General features: G+C 41.4%; 2 protein-coding genes across 27 annotated transcripts in view; one reads left to right on the forward strand and one right to left on the reverse strand.

Moving 5' to 3' along the window:
* Positions 1–19,555, reverse strand: part of CSPP1 (centrosome and spindle pole associated protein 1) — a 78,249-nt gene that overhangs the window by 52,528 nt on the left and 6,166 nt on the right. For 17 of the 26 annotated variants that reach the window (XR_014566476.1, XR_014566477.1, XM_083747567.1 and 14 more), the window contains exon 1: positions 4,785–4,937. The exons of 2 other annotated variants lie outside the window; for them this stretch is intronic. The gene's annotated coding sequence lies outside the window, so the exon portion shown is untranslated. Of the gene's footprint in view, positions 1–4,062; positions 4,373–4,784; positions 4,971–19,555 lie in introns of those variants that run through there. 7 more of the 26 variants (XM_083747569.1, XM_083747560.1, XM_083747568.1 and 4 more) reach the window with 3 other exon arrangements.
* Positions 6,611–16,511, forward strand: COPS5 (COP9 signalosome subunit 5; the record flags this gene model as incomplete). The annotated part of the gene is made up of 8 exons (XM_083747999.1): positions 6,611–6,762; positions 8,733–8,967; positions 9,588–9,716; positions 11,797–11,862; positions 13,006–13,091; positions 14,085–14,196; positions 14,742–14,890; positions 16,128–16,511. The coding sequence occupies 8 exons, from the start codon at positions 6,611–6,613 to the stop codon at positions 16,210–16,212; spliced, it is 1,014 nt and encodes a 337-aa protein (XP_083604125.1). The 3' UTR covers positions 16,213–16,511.

The following is a 19,555-nucleotide window of genomic DNA, read 5'->3' on the forward strand; positions in this document are numbered from 1 at the left end:
CTTGTCAGATGGTACTGTTACAAAAATGGCAACAGCAGAGCTTTTCATCACCACAAACACTGTCAAGTTCTTTGAACAGAACCCCTGCTGCTCAGTTGTTCAGCATCAGTGCCAGTTGAATATCTACCCTTGAACTTCACCAACCACCTGCCTAATGTAAACCAGACTCGACAACAAGGTGGAGTTGATCGCCAAAGAGCAACCACTCCAATAGGTTGCAACAGTTGTCAAGCAGGGCCAATCCATCAGCATTCTACTGAAAGGTCAGTTCTGTCAGGCTCCTCAATCCTGGAACTGTTTTCATTCCAGCTGGTCACTATAAAAACTGCTATTTAACTTTGGTGTCTGAGTTTGCTTTACCCACCTCTTTCCTCCCCATCCTTTTTTCATTTTTGTGTCATGTATTTTAGATTACAAAACTTATTTTTATTGATAATATGTAAGCTACTCTGGAAGCCTTTTTGGCTGAACAGCAGAGTAAAAATGCACTAAATAAACCATGCTAGTGACAAAAGGTCAAGCTGCTTTTTCACCAGTCCAGTCAGGTCACTGAAAGAGCAGCCTGCATGGTCAATGACAGTGGGAATCAGATATCCTTTAAGAGATTTCTACAGTTAGTTCCACCAATGTCACCACAGGGAAAGCCTCACTTACTAGACTATGGCTTTGGCAGTGATATCACAAAAAGAGGGAGCTGTGGCTTCAGAAGATAATGATCCAACTATGCCAGTGTTATTTAACACACCTGCAGTGCTGGTCCCAGTTTGTGGCAATACGAGCATTAAAGTCTCCCCCAATTAAGGAGTACGAGTTAGGGCATTTGGTATGACATGACAATAGGTGATTTTCAAATGATTCCCATCTCCAATCAAGATCAGGTGCAGAGCCTTCAGGGGGGAGATAGGCATTAGTAATTAGTAATGAGGACTTCCCTTCTGCGATCAGTCCAGATAGAGCAAAAGGCGGGGAAGCTCGTACCAGAGTGAATTTGGCGTGAAGTTGGAGTGAGATCCCAATCAAAAGACCCCCTTTGGGGCGACCACCTTTCAAGGAAGGGGAGGCCGGAAGTGTTAGAAGATCAAAGCCGTCTATGGTAATCTCTTCCTCATCCCATGTTTCTTGGAATAGAATGATATTAAATGAATTTATATACTTCCTGAATTCGGGATCTGATTTCTTGGTTCTCCAACCAGCAATGTTCCAGCTAAGTATTGATAATGTCAGATCCTTGTGCTGTCCCGGTAATTGTCACTTTGAGTTGTTTAATAGGTTCTTGGAGGTAGGAGGAGGACCCATAAAGAAATCAGTAATTTTAGTTTGTGCGGATAAGGTCTTCTTCTGTGTTGGTTGAATCCATGATTTGGTAACATTAACAGGCAGGGAGGGCTTTGCCGGGGAGGAAGAATTAGGCAAAGTTGGTGAGGTCGGATGCTGTTCATTGAGGTGAGTAGTAGTAGGTCTTTGATGGGCTACACTAGTAGATCCATCAGAGTTGTCAGTCTTAACCAGGGTAGCGCTAAGAGGTGTTCCAGCCATCACTTGTAGTTGTTGCGCAGAAGGAGAAGAATTATCACGCAGATGTATAGAAGGACGTGAGCGTGGGGATGGTGCATGCATAATCATTTCCTGGTGGTCTTCAGACAGGGTAGATTCTAGCTCTGGCATTGAAGCAAAGGATTCATCAACTTCCATATTTTGATTGGACATAAGGTCAGAGACGGGAGTGTTGAGTTTATCGACTTCCTCCACGGTAGAATGGTGCTGTTGGTCCACAGGTGACTGCTGATTCAGATCAGTAGGGGGTAACAAAGTAGCAGGTTGAAAGCTTATCAAGGCATTTGATGGAGGCGCCTTGTGGGGCGTGGAGCGCCTGCTCTCCTCTCTCGTCGGCATAGAGGGGTCCCCTAGCGATAGGAGTCTTTGTTTGAGTAGATCCAATCTGTCGAGAATAGCCTGCTGTTCTTCTGAAGGGAGTTTTCCATAAGAGGAGATAAGATTTCTCTCTTCAGGGATATTCCAATCTCCACTTGCAATTGGATCATTCCTCAGCGTAACTAGATGGGCACTTGGGATCGCAGGTGGAACAGGGGGTACCCGGCTAGGTGTTTTTTCCTTTATTATTGGAACAGAAGGAGGTAACGAGCATTCATTGTCGGTTAAGAAGTTGGCAAAAAGAGGTTTGACACTCGTGTCCTTAAAGACTCTTGTTGTTACAATCTCCCAGGCTGCCAGCTGGTCTTTTTGTCTTGCAAGAAGATGTGGGACCCTTGCAGACTGGAAGGAGAGCATAAATTTCCTTGGCCAGGGCGTGGCATTTAGGGGTACTACAGATATAAGATCTATCTGGCAAAAAGGGATATTTAGCAAATCACGTAGGTACCCTTTAGCCATCCTCAGGTTATTCCACCTAAGTCTGGGAGCGTCACGGGAAAAAATGGATAGACATATTTTATTAGGTTGAAAAATCAAGGATTGCTTGTTCCTTTGGGGCAGTGGCAGCCTGCTTCTAGAACCCTTAAGGTGAGATTTCTGGTCATGTTGTCTCTTTAAGGCACTTACAAGCTGCACAGGAGATTGATGCAAATTAGATAGCTCAGTTGAGGAAGATGGATGCGTCAGAAGGGCTTGTGAAAGTTTATTCAAAGATAAAGAAATCCCTTCCAATTGCTTGAAAATGTAGCTTAAAGTCCTGATTACTAGTTGTATTTGATCAGGTACTGATTCATGGGCAGTTTGCCCTGATGCGTCCTGTTTTAGTGATGGCGAAGGTGTAATTAAGGTGTCAGGAAGGGGGGCTTCCCTATGGCTTCCATCCCCCTCTGGATCAACTGGCTTTTCCAGCTCCCCTTGACCATACAGAGGCCAAAAGCGGTTGTATGTTTCGACCGCAGAGACAATTACTTGCTCTGTTTGGCTGTTATTGTTAGTAGGTGGTGAGAGACATTCAAGCTTTGACTGCTTTGACTGCTTTGCTCTTGGAGGTGAACAACCTTTCTCAGCAGATCTTGGTCGCTTGCCATGACCCATTTGTCACTGTCTCACTGACTACGGAGGTTAAAAGTAGACGTAAACGGAGATAAAAAGAGAACTTATCTTTTGTGGACACAACTCCTCTGCTACTCCTCCTCCACTGCTCAGCATAACCCAGTCTTCAAGGCGGCGTTTCTAATCAGCAGCAGGCTTTCTCAGCAGAAGGTTTGAATATCCTTGTTAATATGTATATTGGCCACGACTGGCCAACAGTAGAGATAAAACGGTTAAAACTTCTAACAGAGGTAAAATAATTAAAAGTCTAATAAAAACAGCTATAAAAACGGCTATAAAAGGCTGTAAAAGGCTATAAAAGGTTTGTAATCCAGGAGGGTTCACGGAGGAGAAGTTGTTACAGCCGCCATCTTGCCACACCCCCTCAATCATGCTGGAGCTAGAGGATATGCCCCAGGTGGCAGCAAATATCATTCTGCCCTGAGTCATGTCTACTCAGAAGCAAGCATTCAATGGGGCTTACTTCCAGGTAAATAAGTGTTAGTGAGAGAGAACTGCAATTTTAACCATGGCAGCTCATAAGTCTGAATTCAACTGAGGCAGCAGCAGTGCAGTCTTTTGCCCTCTGCAGCAAAATTTATAACGCCTGCACTGCACACTCAACAAGTGGCCCACCTGTTTCTAGACTGGTGCTGAATATATTGGAAATGCATCCCAACCTCAATTTTTACTTGGTAAAAACTTCTATTTGTTACTAAGGCCAAGACATTTACTGCAGCCCATAACATTGAACCGAGATTGCCTCAAAACCACTCCTTGAAGAAATCTATATGCAATAGTCTGACTAACGGATTCACTAGCAAACCAGTTTGTAAATAGACTTCTATTCACTAAATGGTGGGAATACCTAGAATGATCACTGGCCTTGATATATATTATTTGATGGCTTTAATGCTTTCAAAACGTTTCACACTACCACTAGCCATTCCTTAATACTAAAGTTACAATCCCTTGTACACTTATTAGTATAAGTACCATTGCACTCAGCCGCATTTGCTTCTGAGTAAACATACTTACAATCACATTGTATGTATTTTGGGAGGTATTCCTAAAGCTAGACGCTTATGACAAAACTGTCTTGACCGTCCATAAGAAGAGTCCCTTGAACAGATGATGTTCGTTCATGGCCTGGTAACTTTACATATTTTCGTCTTTGAAGCCCTTCTTCACATCCATGCGAAATGGTTAAGGCGCCACAGATACCCGAGAGCAGAAACCTTCCCTATCTCCAGGCATCAACAAAGGGAGTCATAGGATAGGGGAGGTTGAGGAAAGAAAGGGTGGGCTCGGAAGAGAAGAGCAACTGTAGCTTCCACGCCTGCCCAGGGCGTCGGTCTCTTTAAGAAGCTATACGGCGTTGTTAGGCAACCAGATTACAACAAAACCCGGGGCCTCTCCGCACTCCTGGACCCGCGCAGTCTGCGCTCCTCTAAAGAAAGGCACAACTCCCAGTCCGAGGAATAAGACTTCAAGGTGCAAAATTCCCACCCCGCAAAAAAGAGGATTTTGCGCGCACAAAAACTCCCCCCTACCCGAGCGAAGCCCCTCGAGGAGAGCCCCAAACTCCCCCCAAACTCTTAAAGGATGCGTGCGGGGACTTCCCTCAGCACCCCGCGCGCGCCAAGACGCCCCTTCCTCCCCCTCGTCTACTTAGGGCGAATATTCCACCCCTAGGGAAGAGGGATGCGCTCTTCTTCGCGCGCACTTCCCAACCCTCTCCAGAGAGCGACCCAAGTTACCGGACGGGTGCGCGCCGCTCTCTTTCTCTTTCTCTCTCTCGTCCGAGGTCTTTGGAGCTGCAGCCGCTCGGAACCCGCCCGAAACGCACCTCTCGCTCCGGAGAGGCCCAGCCGCCGGCGGGTTGTCAAACAGCTGCTACGGCAGCGCCTCCCGTCGCCTCGCCTTGCCGCTCCGCCGAAGTCGCTCCAGCCCTCCGCCTTCTCGGGGAGGAGCCAGCCTAACGGCCGGAGAGGGGACGGGGCTGCTGCGCACGAACAGCTCCCTCTGGTGCTTGTCGCCAAGAGAAAACCCGGCCTAAAACCTGTAGCTCAGTAGAACAGCGCCTTAAGGGGGGGTTTGTCTCCTGGAAAGGAACGGTGCTAAGTGCTACTCCTTTAGCACTCCTTTAAAGTGCCTCCTTTAAATCCTTTTAACATCAGGTGTTTTGAGAGTTGCGCGTGGTTGCTCAGCGGCGAAGGGCGGGCGCTCTGTGCATGGTCGGAGAAACATGTTGTTTTTGCTATCACTTGGTCGCGGGACGAGTGCAAACGGCACGATCAAAGGCTAGCTAGGCAATGTTGTTGGAAACGGAGGGCAATAACATCCCGCTTCTTTTTAGGCGGACCCAGTTGAGTCTGGCCTGGCCACTCTGTGGGTACTTTGCGCATGTTTGTATTCCGCACCTTGGAATATAGGCGTGTTCTTTCACTTTCTAGAATGGCGAGATCTCTCCTCAATATAGAGACATATAAGAACTCACTTTCTCTCTGCTCTTGACTATATTAGGGGAAATCTAGAAGCTCTGTTTCTAAGCAAATGAGAGTTAAAGAACACGCCCCTATGCCCTACATTATTCCCTCAGAGAATTCTGGGCACTGTAGTTTGTTAAGGGTTGCTGGGAATTGTAACCGAGGGATAAATGTACAGTACATTTAAAAGGTATAGCGCGTTCGCAATCTTAAAAGTATGGTGTGTACACAGAGTCAAGAACAACATGGTGATGCAGAATATGAGGAGTGCCTCAACAGATGAAAATGCATCGGTTATGGTGGAGTAGAAGGGGGTTGTTTACAAAATATTATTCCGGCTTCCTTCGATGCGTTCTTATATGTTCTTTCAAAACGAAGCTCAGTCGAATAGATTAACAGGGAACGTTTCATAGAATTTTAAGAGTTGAAAGGGATCTCGGGTATCACGTAGTGCTCAAGGCAGAAACCACAATGCAGGAGAGGGGACTCCAGCACCCCTGACAGGTGGCAGCCCAGCCTCTGGTTTTAAATTTCAGAGATGAAAGCTACGAATAAGCGGGAGGGCATACCCCATAATGCGCCATTGGGATGTCATGTTTTTTAGATATCAGAAACTCACTTTAAAATGTGGAGTAGTTTGCCCTCACAAATAAAACGCAGGCTTTGCGATGGCAGGGAAGACGCGGATATAATTTTTACGCGTCTTTCCTGGAATTCAGACGTGGGGTGGGAATAATTCTTTCGGGGCAGAGCGGGTTAATGAATGACTCCCACGAGGGCTCGTGCCACGACGCCTCTCCTCGATGGGCAACCCCGTCCCTGCGAAAAGACTGGGATGGCCGTTCTCCGCGCAGGAGGCTAATTCCACCGTTTCTCGCTAGGGGGCGGGCGAGCCAGCTCGAGGCGTCGCGGAGCGGGCGGAACCGTTCGCGGGGGACTCTCTATCCCCGCCCAGCCCGCTTTCCCAGCGCCTACACCCACTTCCGCCGCGCTTGCTTCGCTCTGTTGCGGCAAGCAGGCCGGGAGGCTCGACTGCCCGGAGGGTCTATCATCGGCTAGCAGGGCCCGGCTCGGCTCGGCCTGAGGAACCCGGTGAGATGGCAGCGGCCGGCCCTTCCGGGAGCGGGATGGCCCAGAAGACGTGGGAGATGGCCAACAACATGCAGGAGGCGCAGAGCATCGATGAGATCTATAAGTACGACCGCAAGCAGCAGCAGGAGATCCTGGCGGCGAAGCCGTGGACGAAGGAGTAAGTGGGCGGGTGGGCAAAGCGGGGGAGGATCTCCTCCCAGGCTCAGTTCAAAGGACTCGGCCCGGACCCCGGTGCTGTTTGGTCCCGAGAGAGGAATGGCGAGGGGCTGTGATGATGCACCTGCACTAGATATTACCACTCATGTAGGACTTGACAAGAAGAGGCAGAGGGGGCTAAGAGGACAGATCAAAATGCAAAACTCTGGACAGGTGACTACCAGGGTGCAATAAGAAAGATTGCCTCTTGCAGATCTTAAGAGAGAGAAAAGTAACAGGTCTTGACAGTCGTTTGCAAAGGTGGGGTGAACGAGGGAAGGTGGGGAGTCATAGATAAATCCAAGGAAAGTAGAAATGATGGGTGAATGCCCCATATCAACACACAGACACGCCATGACTCCTTCATTTTGACACTTAGTGAAGGCAAATGGGGGGGGGGGGGATTATGAAATGGAAAAACAAGCAGCCTCCCAAGAACAAATGTTACTAGCAAATGAAACGTCTCAAAATGCTGTATGCTGAAAAGTCAAAGGCCTCTTCTGGGAGGAAATAAGTAACTCACACACTTTTAGAGCTCCCCCTTCTCACAGTTTTCTAGCTATTCCCAAATGTGTGATGGGTCAAACAGTCATTTGATCTTAATTGAACAAATTGGTAGAAGCAGGGCTCTACCTGGGTTTCTCATATCCACACAACTTATTGCTGTACAGCGTAGGTTGCTTGTTACATTAAGCGAAACATATTTTGTTCTTTTGAAATCTGGATCTATTTTATTAGTTTGAAATCTTTATTTGCCACCCTATAACCATGTTCTCGGGGTGCCTTACAACAAATATAAAGGCGATTAAAATATGCATAATAAATCTATAAAATATATAACATTATCATTATCTAGTGATAATGATTTTTTTTTGTAGCAGTAGCAGATTTAAAGGCCTGGAACAATGAAAAGGTTTACTGAAATGACATCAGATTAGGCATGTGATGAGCCTCTTTGAGGAGAGCATTTTATAGCCGGGGTACTATAAATGAAAAGACCTTTTTGTCAGTAGCTACCACATGCACCTCCTGAAGAAGGACCGTAGAAGATCTTAATGTTTAAGTAGGCGCATATGGGTATGTACTATACTGATGAGTATATCTGTAAACTCTGTGTTTAGCGAGTGCCTTTCTCCAGCTTCACCTGGTATGCCATCTATACCTGACCACTATAGTCCTTGTATTGACAACCTCAAGACTGGATTACTGCAATGTGCTCTATGTGTAGGGCTGGCCTTGGGCCTGGTACTGAAACTCCAGCTAGTGCCGAGTGCAGCAGCTAGACTGCTGAGGAAGGCAAATGGCCAACAGAATTTGACACCTCTGCTAAAATATTTGGCTGCCCACATGCTGCCAAGCCAGATTCAAATTTCTTGTACAGTATTACTATATAAACCCTGAAGAAATTGGGTCCAAGATACCTTAAGGACTGCCTGAGGCCTTACATCTCAGCTTGATCACTAAGATCACCCTGAGAAGTGCTGTTAGTTGTCCTCTTTGTTACAGATGCCCAACTTAATTCACCTAGAAGTATTTAGTGTCCCTGGTCCCATGCGAAGATTCAGCAGGCATTCTCACTGCTAACTTTCAGATTTCTCTCAAAGATGTTTTTATTAAGATAGTGCTTTACATTCAGTGATTTAAATTTTCCAAAGGTGGGCCAGTCATTTTGGTGATTATTATGTATTTTTTATGGTGGCATTGTTTTTTATTGCATCTGCATACTGCTGTACACCACCTTGATATTTTATATCAGGTTAATTTAAAAAAATATTTTTTATAAACAAAATCTTATCCAGTATCATTTTATTGATTCTGAGTTTCAGGGTGAGCTCTCTTGCCTTAAATCGTTTATTGTGTTTTGTGTTTCTTCTTTTCCTTTTCTTTCATAATAGATATTGTTCTAAGCTCTTTTGGTTTTTTTTATTGCAGTCACCACTATTTCAAGTACTGCAAGATCTCTGCTCTGGCCCTCCTGAAGATGGTCATGCATGCTAGGTCAGGAGGCAATTTGGAAGTGATGGGCTTAATGCTTGGAAAAGTGGATGGCGAAACTATGATTATCATGGACAGCTTTGCTTTACCAGTCGAAGGCACTGAAACACGAGTTAACGCTCAGGCTGCTGCATATGAATATATGGCTGCATATATAGAAAATGCAAAGCAGGTAAAAGGGGAAGACTGATTTCCTTTTAGCAAGTTAGCATGTGTTAAAACTGTTTATAATCACATCTGGAATTGGAGACAGCTCAGTTTCTAATTTATGAACAACATGTGTTGCCCTTGAACCCCAATATGCTGTCACTTACACCACCAGTTGAGTATAAGTTTGGATCAGATTTAGTTCAGATACATTTTTCTCCTCTAGTTACCTTATTGAAGGGCTTCAATGTTGTGTTTCTTTATGCATATTGCTACTGCTTCATTTACTCCATTTTATGTACATCTTAATTGTCTTAAAAATTTTAAAGAAAATAATTTCTTCAATTTAATTCCTGCTTTTGTTAAGTGAACAACAAGCTCATTAATAATAATAATAATAATAATAATAATAATAATAATAATACAGTAGCTTCTGAGCTCCCTGCCTGGCCATCTTTTTCAGAAAACAATTTTGGAGTAGATGGGCTTTGTGTCTGATCCTGTAGGGCTTTTTATGTTCATACATGGCTTAATTTTGAAATATCTGCGGTTTGCCATCTGTCCAAAAGAGGGCAGTATTAACAATGATTAAATTCAGTTTAACCTGCTTTCTTCCTCTTTCCCTTTTTTAAAAACTTTGGTTAGGTTGGTCGATTAGAAAATGCAATTGGCTGGTATCACAGCCACCCTGGCTATGGCTGCTGGCTTTCAGGAATTGATGTCAGTACTCAGATGCTTAACCAGCAATTCCAAGAACCATTTGTGGCTGTGGTTGTAAGTATATATTGGAATTCAAGCAAATTAAATACTAAATAGAGTTAGACAGTAAATTTAAGTTCTATAGCTATGAAAAACTGGATGGCGCTTTACCTATTGATGGTTTTTTTGTAACCAGGTAACTCCTATTAAAAAACTGTTCACACTACTTGGAGACCTTTCTATTTCTATATTGGATGTAATTTCTTTAATATCTTGTTCTATTGAGCCATAAACTCAGCTTCCCTTTTCATTTGAACACAACTAATTCAAGTCAGTATTTGCAGGATTACTTTGTAACGTTGGAAAACTATGCATATACTGAATTGCCTATCACAGGGTAAGAACTTCTCATTGATTAGTTGAAGACATGCTCATGGGAGCAGATTCTTCTATTAAAACAAATTACATTTACATTTTAAGAGTCTTGTGTGCAGGAGCTAAAATGAAGAAGGATAAGGCTTCCTGAATTCCCTAACTCCTCTGCTGTCCGTATGGGCATTGGAGTATTAGGGTCCATTGCTTCCCTTTCCAGAGTTCCCCTGTTCACCAGAGATAATTTTGTTACTTACACCATATGAAGCAGAACCAAGAATAGCTCTTTTTATTACACTTATTCCTACAACTAAGACTATTTTCAAGATAGTCTTTAATCAGGAGAAACGTATGTCTAAATAATTGCTTGAGAGAGTTTTAAGAAGCATAAATCAGGAGACATGTCTATTGTTGGCTGGGAGGTGGGTACCAAATTTAGCCTCCCCAGCCTGTTTTTACTACTATTGCACCTAAAGAACATCAGCTTGCAGAGAAGCCAGAAGGTTGTAGCCATTTAGTGCTACAACTTTAGCTGCTTCAGAAGCCTGTTTATTTGGAGGCTTGGTTGTTGGTGGACTTGCTCCTAGGTGTGAGATTGGAGAAGGGGCAGGAGTTATGTGAGTGAACCTAGCTTCTAAGTAAGAGGGTGAATGCTGGAGAGCTATGTGGAGAGAGGATGAATGCAGTTCACAAATGCATATCTAGTACAATTGGTGGGCATTTGGTAAATATGCATTCATTCTTCTTTTATTGTATTTTTTCTTTGCCTAAATATTGTATTCACCCCTTAAGGGACCTTAGGGCCAAAAGGTAAAGGTAAAGGGACCCCTGACCATTAGGTCCAGTCATGACTGACTCTGGGGTTGCGGTGCTCATCTCGTTTTATTGGCCGAGGGAGCCGGCGTACAGCTTCCGGGTCATGTGGCCAGCAGGACTAAGCTGCTTCTGGCAAACCAGAGCAGCGCACGGAAACGCGGTTTACAACAGCAACAAAATTATCTTGCAGTATTTCTAGACTTTGAACTTACCTTGTGGAATGTCCACTAGAAAATAGTTGTAAAACTTTTAACATATTGGGGTAGAAGCCAGTATTTGCTCAAACCTCTCCATTGTGGGCAGCTGTGTCAAATGGTGCTACAGTAGACAAAGAGGGAATCATTCGAAATTGGGTTGAAGAATCTTGCACCAATGGAACAGTTTCTTCTAATGATTTCAGGTAGTTCTCTCATCATATTGCAGCCCCATATGAAACGTCTCACAATCTTCAGGAGGTTTTCAGGAGAGACTTTATTGGAAGCGGGAGAGGAGGCAAGATTAGTTGTGCAAGCTTCCATTCATTCATGCAACCACTAAGTACAACTCATAGGCCTTTCTCACTGCTCCATTGATGTCATAATCTAAACAAAGGTTTTCCCTCAAGGAAATGACAGTTTAAGCCACTAAACTAGAATCTTTGACTTTCTACATAAGTCATATTATATTGATATTTTTTGGACAGGTACTAATCATTCTACTATAAAGGATAATGTGATCAGAATAATGCCCTTGATCTATAGCAGCAATGTCCAACAACTTTGGCCCCCCCCCCCCAAAAAAAAGCTCCCCCTCACAAAAGCTCCTCCTCCCTCCAATGACAATGGGTAGATCACTGCCAGTTTTTTTATACTGGGAGTAGCTCACAGTCTCTTGGGAGTTGAACGTGCCTGATCTAGAGTTAAGAAAATTGTGTTCAATTGCTTCTTAGAGTGCATTTTGTACAGTAATTCTCAAATGCATTTTACAGATTGATCCAACAAGGACAATATCTGCAGGAAAAGTAAATCTTGGAGCTTTTAGAACATATCCTAAGGTAACAATAATTATATAACCAAATGTATATGATGTAAGGATCCACCCTATGGATTTATTTTATTTATTTAACAAAATTTATATACAGATTGATTGCAAGAAAAAATAACATTCCAAATGCGTTACAAATGCTTTTTATTGATAATTTAAATTATCAAGCATCTAAAAATATTCAAAAGATTGTTAAAATCAATAGTAGCTAAAAATATATAAAACACATGTAACTTCTGCAAGTCTGTGTAGGCTTGCCTAAACAAAAATGTTTTCAACAGTTGCCAAAAGAATACAGTGACGGTGTCTGCCTGATGTCAACAGGCAGGAAGTTCCAAAGTGTATGTGCTGCCACACTAAAATAGTGATTTCTTACAAGGGCAAAATGAGTATTATATGGCACCTGTAATCATGTCAGTTCCACATATGAGAGCAGTGTACTGGGCATATCTAGGGTAAGGGAATACCACAAGAAAACTGGTCCCAAGCTGTTAAGAGCTTTGTACTGTATACTAAAAGGAACACTTTGAACTTAGCCCTGTAGCAAATGGACAGTCATTGCAGATCTCTGAGCAGAGGTATTATATACTGACATGGTCTCACTTCTGCCAGCAGACATGCTGCAGCATTCTGCACTAATTCCAGCTACCAAATCAAGTGCAGGGGAAGCCCCATGTAGAGTGCACTGCAGTAATTCAGTCTTGAAGTCACCAATGCTTGAACCACTGTAGTCAAGCTCTCCTGGTCCATAGTTTTCACAGCTGGGTAAAAGGCACTTTAGCCACTGACTACCTGGGCCTCCATTGACAGAGCTGGATCCAGAAGCACCCTAAATATATATATACCTGTTCCTTTAGGAGCAATGCAACCCTGTCCAGGACAGGCAATTGACCAATTTATCAGACACAACAACCCTTACTCGTCCAGTGCCTCTGGGTCTTGCCAGGATTCAAGCTCAACTTATTTTCCCACACCCATCCCACCAGTGCATCCAGACACCATCCCATGGCCAGCATGGCCTCTCTTGATTCAGATGTTATGGATAAATGAAGCTGCGTATCATCAGCATACTAATGGAAAAATCTGGATCTGTTTATATGAAAAGTTGTTGCCTTACAACTTCAGTATCATAATTTGTTTCTTTATCTTTCAGGGCTACAAGCCTCCTGATGAGGGCCCTTCTGAATATCAGACTATCCCACTTAATAAAATAGAAGACTTTGGTGTGCACTGTAAACAGTAAGGAATTATTTGCTCATAGATAGATTTCAAAATGTTTTCCAGCTTGGAAAGAAATGTTTGAAAAGATTTGTGAAATTACCCAAGGCTTCCTGGATAGTCATATATTGAGTGGGGCGGGAGGTATGTTTTCCTTTTGAAACAAAAAGAGGACAGTTGCTCACTAACAGACAAGAGGTTGAATCCAGACTTCCTCTCTGAATGGAGTTTTTCTCATAGAATACTCCACTGGAAGAAGAGGGAGGAGGCAATTTTCTCCTATTTCTTCTCCCTGTAAACTCCAGTGCTCCCGAAAAAGTTGGTCCAGAAGTGAGGGGGTAATCTGTAGAACAGCATTCCCAATGCAATGTGAGGAAATTTTATCAACAATGTGTTGCTTAAATGAGTTTTAGTAGAAAAGTTGTCCTGGGCAGTTTTTCCTCAAGAAGCATTAAACTTGATAAAAGTTTCCTTGCAGCACATTGAGAACTATATCTAATATGCAGCTGTCCACTGTTTTCTTTTTGGATTTTTCTATAGCTGTTGTTTATCCCCTCTCCACTTCTGTGTAGGTGTTTGTTTTGCCCTATTCAAAGCTCAGGGGAGGGGTTATGGTGATAGTTCAGTATCCACAATACAATCATTCTGGTATATGTTTTGAGCATAAGACTACTGTGTGGCACTTTGTGGAACCAAGGCACGATTGATATTGCAGACATGAAATGATCCCTTAAATACTATCATACTGGGTGTACTGGACTGTTTTAGAATAGAGGTAGAGAACCTATGGCTCTTCAACTCCTGTCATTCTGGCTAGGGCTGATGGGAGTTGGAGTCCAGCAGCATCTGGAGGACCACAAGTCTCCCCACTTGTTTTAAAAGGAAAGATGATATTGTTTCTTGGTCACATTGATGTTCTTGGGATTTGTCTATATTTGAGAGTTTTTTAAATGTAACATTTCATTGTGCAGTTCATGTTGAAAGTTGTTCATATACCTTTTTTTTGCAAAACAGGTATTATGCTTTAGAAGTCTCCTATTTCAAATCTTCTTTGGATCGCAAGTTGCTTGAGCTTTTGTGGAACAAATACTGGGTGAACACACTAAGTTCATCTAGTTTGCTTACTGTAAGTATCTTCATGACTTTTAAACCTGATCAGTAGGGTGTTCCAAAAATAAGCACTTTGGAGTTTCTTTCTGTAGTCTGGAAGATAAAACGAAACAGGAACAGAGAGGTATATGGAAGTGGAACCCAAGTGAAGCCTGTGCAGCATACATGTTCCTGTGCAAGTGATCTTGTATCCAATTACAAATCAGTCAGCACAAATCTGTTGCAAACTTTATGTTGAATCCATTGCAAGGAAAGAAGCTGGAAAGAAGCCAACTTTCTTCCCTCCAACTTTTTGCATCTTTTCAGAGAGTGCTGTTTATCTTGTCTAGCAACTAAATATTCTAAATTTAATTTCTTACTGGCTACTGCTAAAAGACAGAGTAAACTTTAAAAGAACTAAAGTGCTTTAAATGAATTTTAATTACATTATTGCCTTACGCACAAAACAAAGTCTAGCGGTTGTAAATGTTTTAAAGGTAGTTACTTGCTCAACATATACTGTTCCAATTAGAAGCATTAATGGCAGATAAAGAAATGTAAAATCTTATCTTCCAAATGCAGAATGCAGACTACACTACTGGGCAAGTATTTGATCTATCAGAGAAATTAGAACAATCAGAAGCCCAACTGGGTCGAGGAAGTTTCATGTTGGGTTTAGAGTCCCATGACAGAAAATCAGAGGACAAACTAGCCAAAGCAACAAGGGACAGGTAAGCTCTTCTCCTTAACTATATGATTTCAGAACATAAATTATATTATGATTAAAATCACTTTAATCACTTCTTGTGGGTTGTTGTGACATATCACTTGCCAGTTTCATGGATTACTGAGTTTTCTTTTTAAGTTTTTGGAGCTCCTAGATGTTCCACCATTCCATTTGTTCCACCATTTCTCTTTTTATGTCGTCTTTAGAATATAAGCTTAAGTAAGTATGAGGAGAGATTGACACAATGGATCTATAAGTGGATCTGTGCTGCAGCTACACTTGGAATACTATGTCACCTCAAAAAGGTTATGGTAGAGTTGGGAAAGGTTCAAAAAAAGACAACCAAAATTATCAGAGGGATTGAGGATTTTTCCTGTGAAGAAAGGTTGCAACATTTGGGGCTTTTCAGTTTAGAGAAAAGTGGAGACATGATAGAGATGTATAAAGTGAGGCATGGTGTAGAGAAAGTGGATAGAGATGTTTTAGCATTAGAACTTTTGGACATCTAACAAAACTGAGTGTTGAAAGATTCAGAGAAGAGAAAGTGCTTCACAAAACACAGTTAAACTGTGGAGTTCACTTCTACAAGTAACAATGGCCCCTACCTAACAAGAGAGGCTTTAAAAGAGGATTAGACAAATTCATGAAGAATAAGGCTATAACGGCTACTAGCTATGATGGCTATGTTCTCCCTCCACTATCATAGGTAGTAAGCCTCCGAATATCAGTTGCTGGGAATCATAAGTGAGGATTTGGTGAATCCTCATGTCCTGCTTTCGGGCTTCTCACAGGCATCTGGTTGGCCACTGTGAGACGAGGATGCTGAGATGGACCATTGCCCTGACCCAGCAGGCTTCTCTTACGTTCTTTAGTGCATGCCAACATGCAACTTCAGTGTATATTGAGACAATATACTACTTCTCCATGTATCTGTCTCAGATCTTTAAACTACTATGGACATAATACAATAGCTGACATTTTTAATTTTTTTTAGATTTGTGGTGTCAGACACATAATGTCTGAAATTGTATGTTTCCATATAAAGCATGTTTGAGTTTACCTTTTAAAACAAACAGTTCAGTCAACTATCAGACGCTATGTCTGCCTTTTCATAACTGGATGGTTGTAGAGATTCATGGGGTTATGGGCACCGTGAGCTTCTTAGACATCTGAATAACTTGTAATATAGTGACAGAATTGCATTTAGCCAACTTTAAATTTATGCCTTTGTTTTTCCCCAGCTGCAAGACCACCATAGAAGCAATACATGGATTGATGTCTCAGGTTATTAAGGACAAACTTTTTAATCAAATTAACATTGCTTGAAGTATATCACCGACCGATACGTATCTTCAGAATGGAGACAAACATACCTAGTTGGACTTGTTCAGTTTGGAGCTGAAGCCAGAATGGAAATCTTCAGTTAATTTGTTGTACTTTAAATCATCTCTACCACCTCTTTGCTCAATTTTAAGAACAGTGCTCTAAAATTTATTGTAATCTGTTCTTTACCATAAAGTTTTGGTTGTTGCTTCAAAAGAACAATAATTGTGACTGTTTCTGGATTTTGGAAGTTTAGAATTTATCTCTTTGTCAATCTGCAATAAAGATCTCTTTAAAATGGCCAGCTGCTTTTTTCATTTGCTTTGTTTAATTTTATCTCTGAAATTTATCATTCTTTCTCATTCCCATGTAGAACTCTTGAGCCAGAAACCGTAAATTGTCCCAAGCTTAGACCAAGCAACCTTTCTACTGCTCAGTGCAAAAAACACTACAATCTGTCTCTGGTACATTATCTGCTCTGTACATGTCTTAGAGCAGAGTTCCCTCTTGAAGCTCAAACCTCTAGAATACAGACACAGACAAACACATTTATGAACATGGTATTTGTGGTTTTGCCTTGAAAGCCTGTCTAATTGTTTTATGTAGACTCCATAGGCTTGTGTTTTCCAAGATTGCTTTGCATTTCTAGTCACCAACTTTGTTGTGAGGATTGCTGCATCTGTATTGGAATAGTTTTTAAGATGTTTTTATTGTTTTGTTACTTGTTTGCTACTGTGGGCTCCTTTGGGGAGAAAGGTGAGATATAAAATTTTAAAACAATGCTGTTAAGGCCTGGTTTGAGAAACAAAATTTTACTTAGCAGTCATGGTGAGACTTCCTCTGGTATCGCTATCTGTTTTAGAACAGATTAGAACAGAAGCAGGGGGAAAGAGGACGAATAAGACCCTCCTGTGCAAGCAAGATGCCTCAACTGGATGTAGCCCCCCCCCCCCTTATTTTTACATTGGGAATAGAAAACTCTCATAATTGGAATATACTTTTCAATAATTTCAGAAACCAACTATTTAAGTGTCCATAATTCCTCTTAGTTATTGCTCTTTACCTGTTGCTCTAAAGCAAATTAGCATCTTATTTTGGTCAGGCCAATGGATGTAAGTAAGCTGCACACCGTATAAGCTGAGCCTAACACCCTTTCATAGGGCACAGATAGAGGTCTGGGCACCCACTTCTATTAACTCCATTCTGTTCAAGTATAAATACCCTGTAAGTGTATAAACTCCCACAAGACTAGTTTATTTCCTGATTTAAGTACTACAAATTTAAAATGTGGTCTAGTCTTAAGATTTCAAGGAACTTGGGTAACTGATAATCCTTGAATCAAAATGTAAGTGATTGGTGCACTGCTGAAAAAGCAAGCCACTTTCATTGAACAGTATTGTTCTGCAATGCATTCTCTCTGATTTAAAGCTATCACTTTAAGATATGTTGGAGGTAATATAAACTATTCCAGCTTGGAGGTTCCTTGTTTTTAAAATCAACACAATGTCTAGCCAGTTTTTATTTTTTACAGTCACAATATTGCACAATACAATAGTACAATGGTATACAGTGAACACCTTTTGAAAATAAGCATGACAAGGCCACGAAGCTTGGAATTATTCTCAGTGTTTCGCAGTTTGAATATGGTGTGTTGCAGAGATAAAAGATTACAGGAAAACTGTGTGAATGATATGATGCAGATGTATGAATCATGCATGCACAGGAATTCATTTATGCTCCTGAAGTCTGCACTGTGTCTAAATTCGTTGTATAAACTTACTGTTTACCTTTATGAAAACATACTGTTTACCTTTCAGCATTCTTCTATATTTCTGGATTATTTTAAAGTTAGTTAAACTGCAATGGCAACTTTGGTGAGCAGGAGCAATAGCTTTCTTGAGTAACTAGTTACATAAAACAGTGCTACAACTGCACTATTGTTCTCATATTTTGTATACATTTTAAGTCTGAATGTGGATGCATTTGTAGACACACACATTGTATGTTTAAGACTTAGAATTGCTCCACATATTTACTCATCAATACTTTTGAACTATCCAGTTCCTCCATAAGTATATACGTTGCTTTATAAAATGACCAAAAAAAAAACCCCAAACCAACCTCTAGCCTCATCTTCCAAGTTCAGGTTGTTTATATGATGTGTACTAAACTTGCATGATGGACTCCATAGATTTTCTGTAGTTCTAAATGTTTTAGCACAGCTGACTTGAGTGAAGGGGAGCAGGGATTTACCTGGAATACTTCTATCTCATTGCTCTGTCTGACTTACGCTTTTATAATTATGCCGGTGGCGATGTTCTTTTACAGTAGATGTAGATCTGGGTGTCCTAGTGGGAGGTTATACATCTGAGGCAGTTTGTGGAAAAGAGACATACACGCTTACTGGTGTGCTGGCACAGCCATTTTTTCCTCTTCTTTTTTTTTTTTTTTTTTTAGGACCATATTAAAATGGAGACAGGATGAACAGCCCTATCCGTTCTAAACTGTTTTTCAATTGTACTATTTTATAGTACTGGTTTATTGAAAACAAAATATAACATACATAATATTGGAATGATGACCTGCCTTACACAGTTGATCTCAGAAGTAAAGAGATTGTAAAGGTGTCTGCAAATGAAGTGTTACACACATGGATAAAATGGATTAAAAATTAGTCTATCTTTGATTTTCTCCAGGCTGCAGTTTTGCACAACTTTTTTGTGCAAACAAATCCTACTGAATACAGCGGAACTTACTTTTGAGTAAACATGCATAGAATTGTGCTATGAGACTGAGTATCTTAAAATTGCTTGATCACATTAGATGTGTAGATACTGACACAGAACTAAAAAATGTAGCACTTGGGGTTTTTCACATGTTCATAGCTACATGGATCACAGCAAATACTGTGTTTAAGACACACAGGATATAGAATGTGTTGCTGTTGTACTTGGAAGTCACAAAATCTTATCTCTTCTTGCATTCAGATCTACTAAAATTCCACTCTTTGTCCAATGTTTTATTCAGGAGACTCTTCTAGTGCCAAACTGGACGGCATTTCAGCACCAGCCAAAGACCATTTTATTTTCCCAGGCTTTTTAATTGTTGCTTTTAAGCTGTTTGGTGTTTGATAACTCTGCTTCTTCTATATTGCTCTTTTATACTGTGATGTTTGAATGTTGTTTTAATATTTTTGCTTTAGTATGTTTTGTTTGTAATTTTAATTCTTTTGTAAGCTGCCCTGGGAACTTGTTAAGGGTTAGAATATAAATCAAATAATAAATAAAATATTTGATACAAATGTATCAAAATGAGCTTGATAACAACTTGTTTTAAGTACTTGGAA

The sequence above is a fragment of the Podarcis gaigeae genome, assembly GCF_964106915.1.
Source record: "Podarcis gaigeae genome assembly, chromosome: 7".
Taxonomy (NCBI): domain Eukaryota; kingdom Metazoa; phylum Chordata; class Lepidosauria; order Squamata; family Lacertidae; genus Podarcis; species Podarcis gaigeae.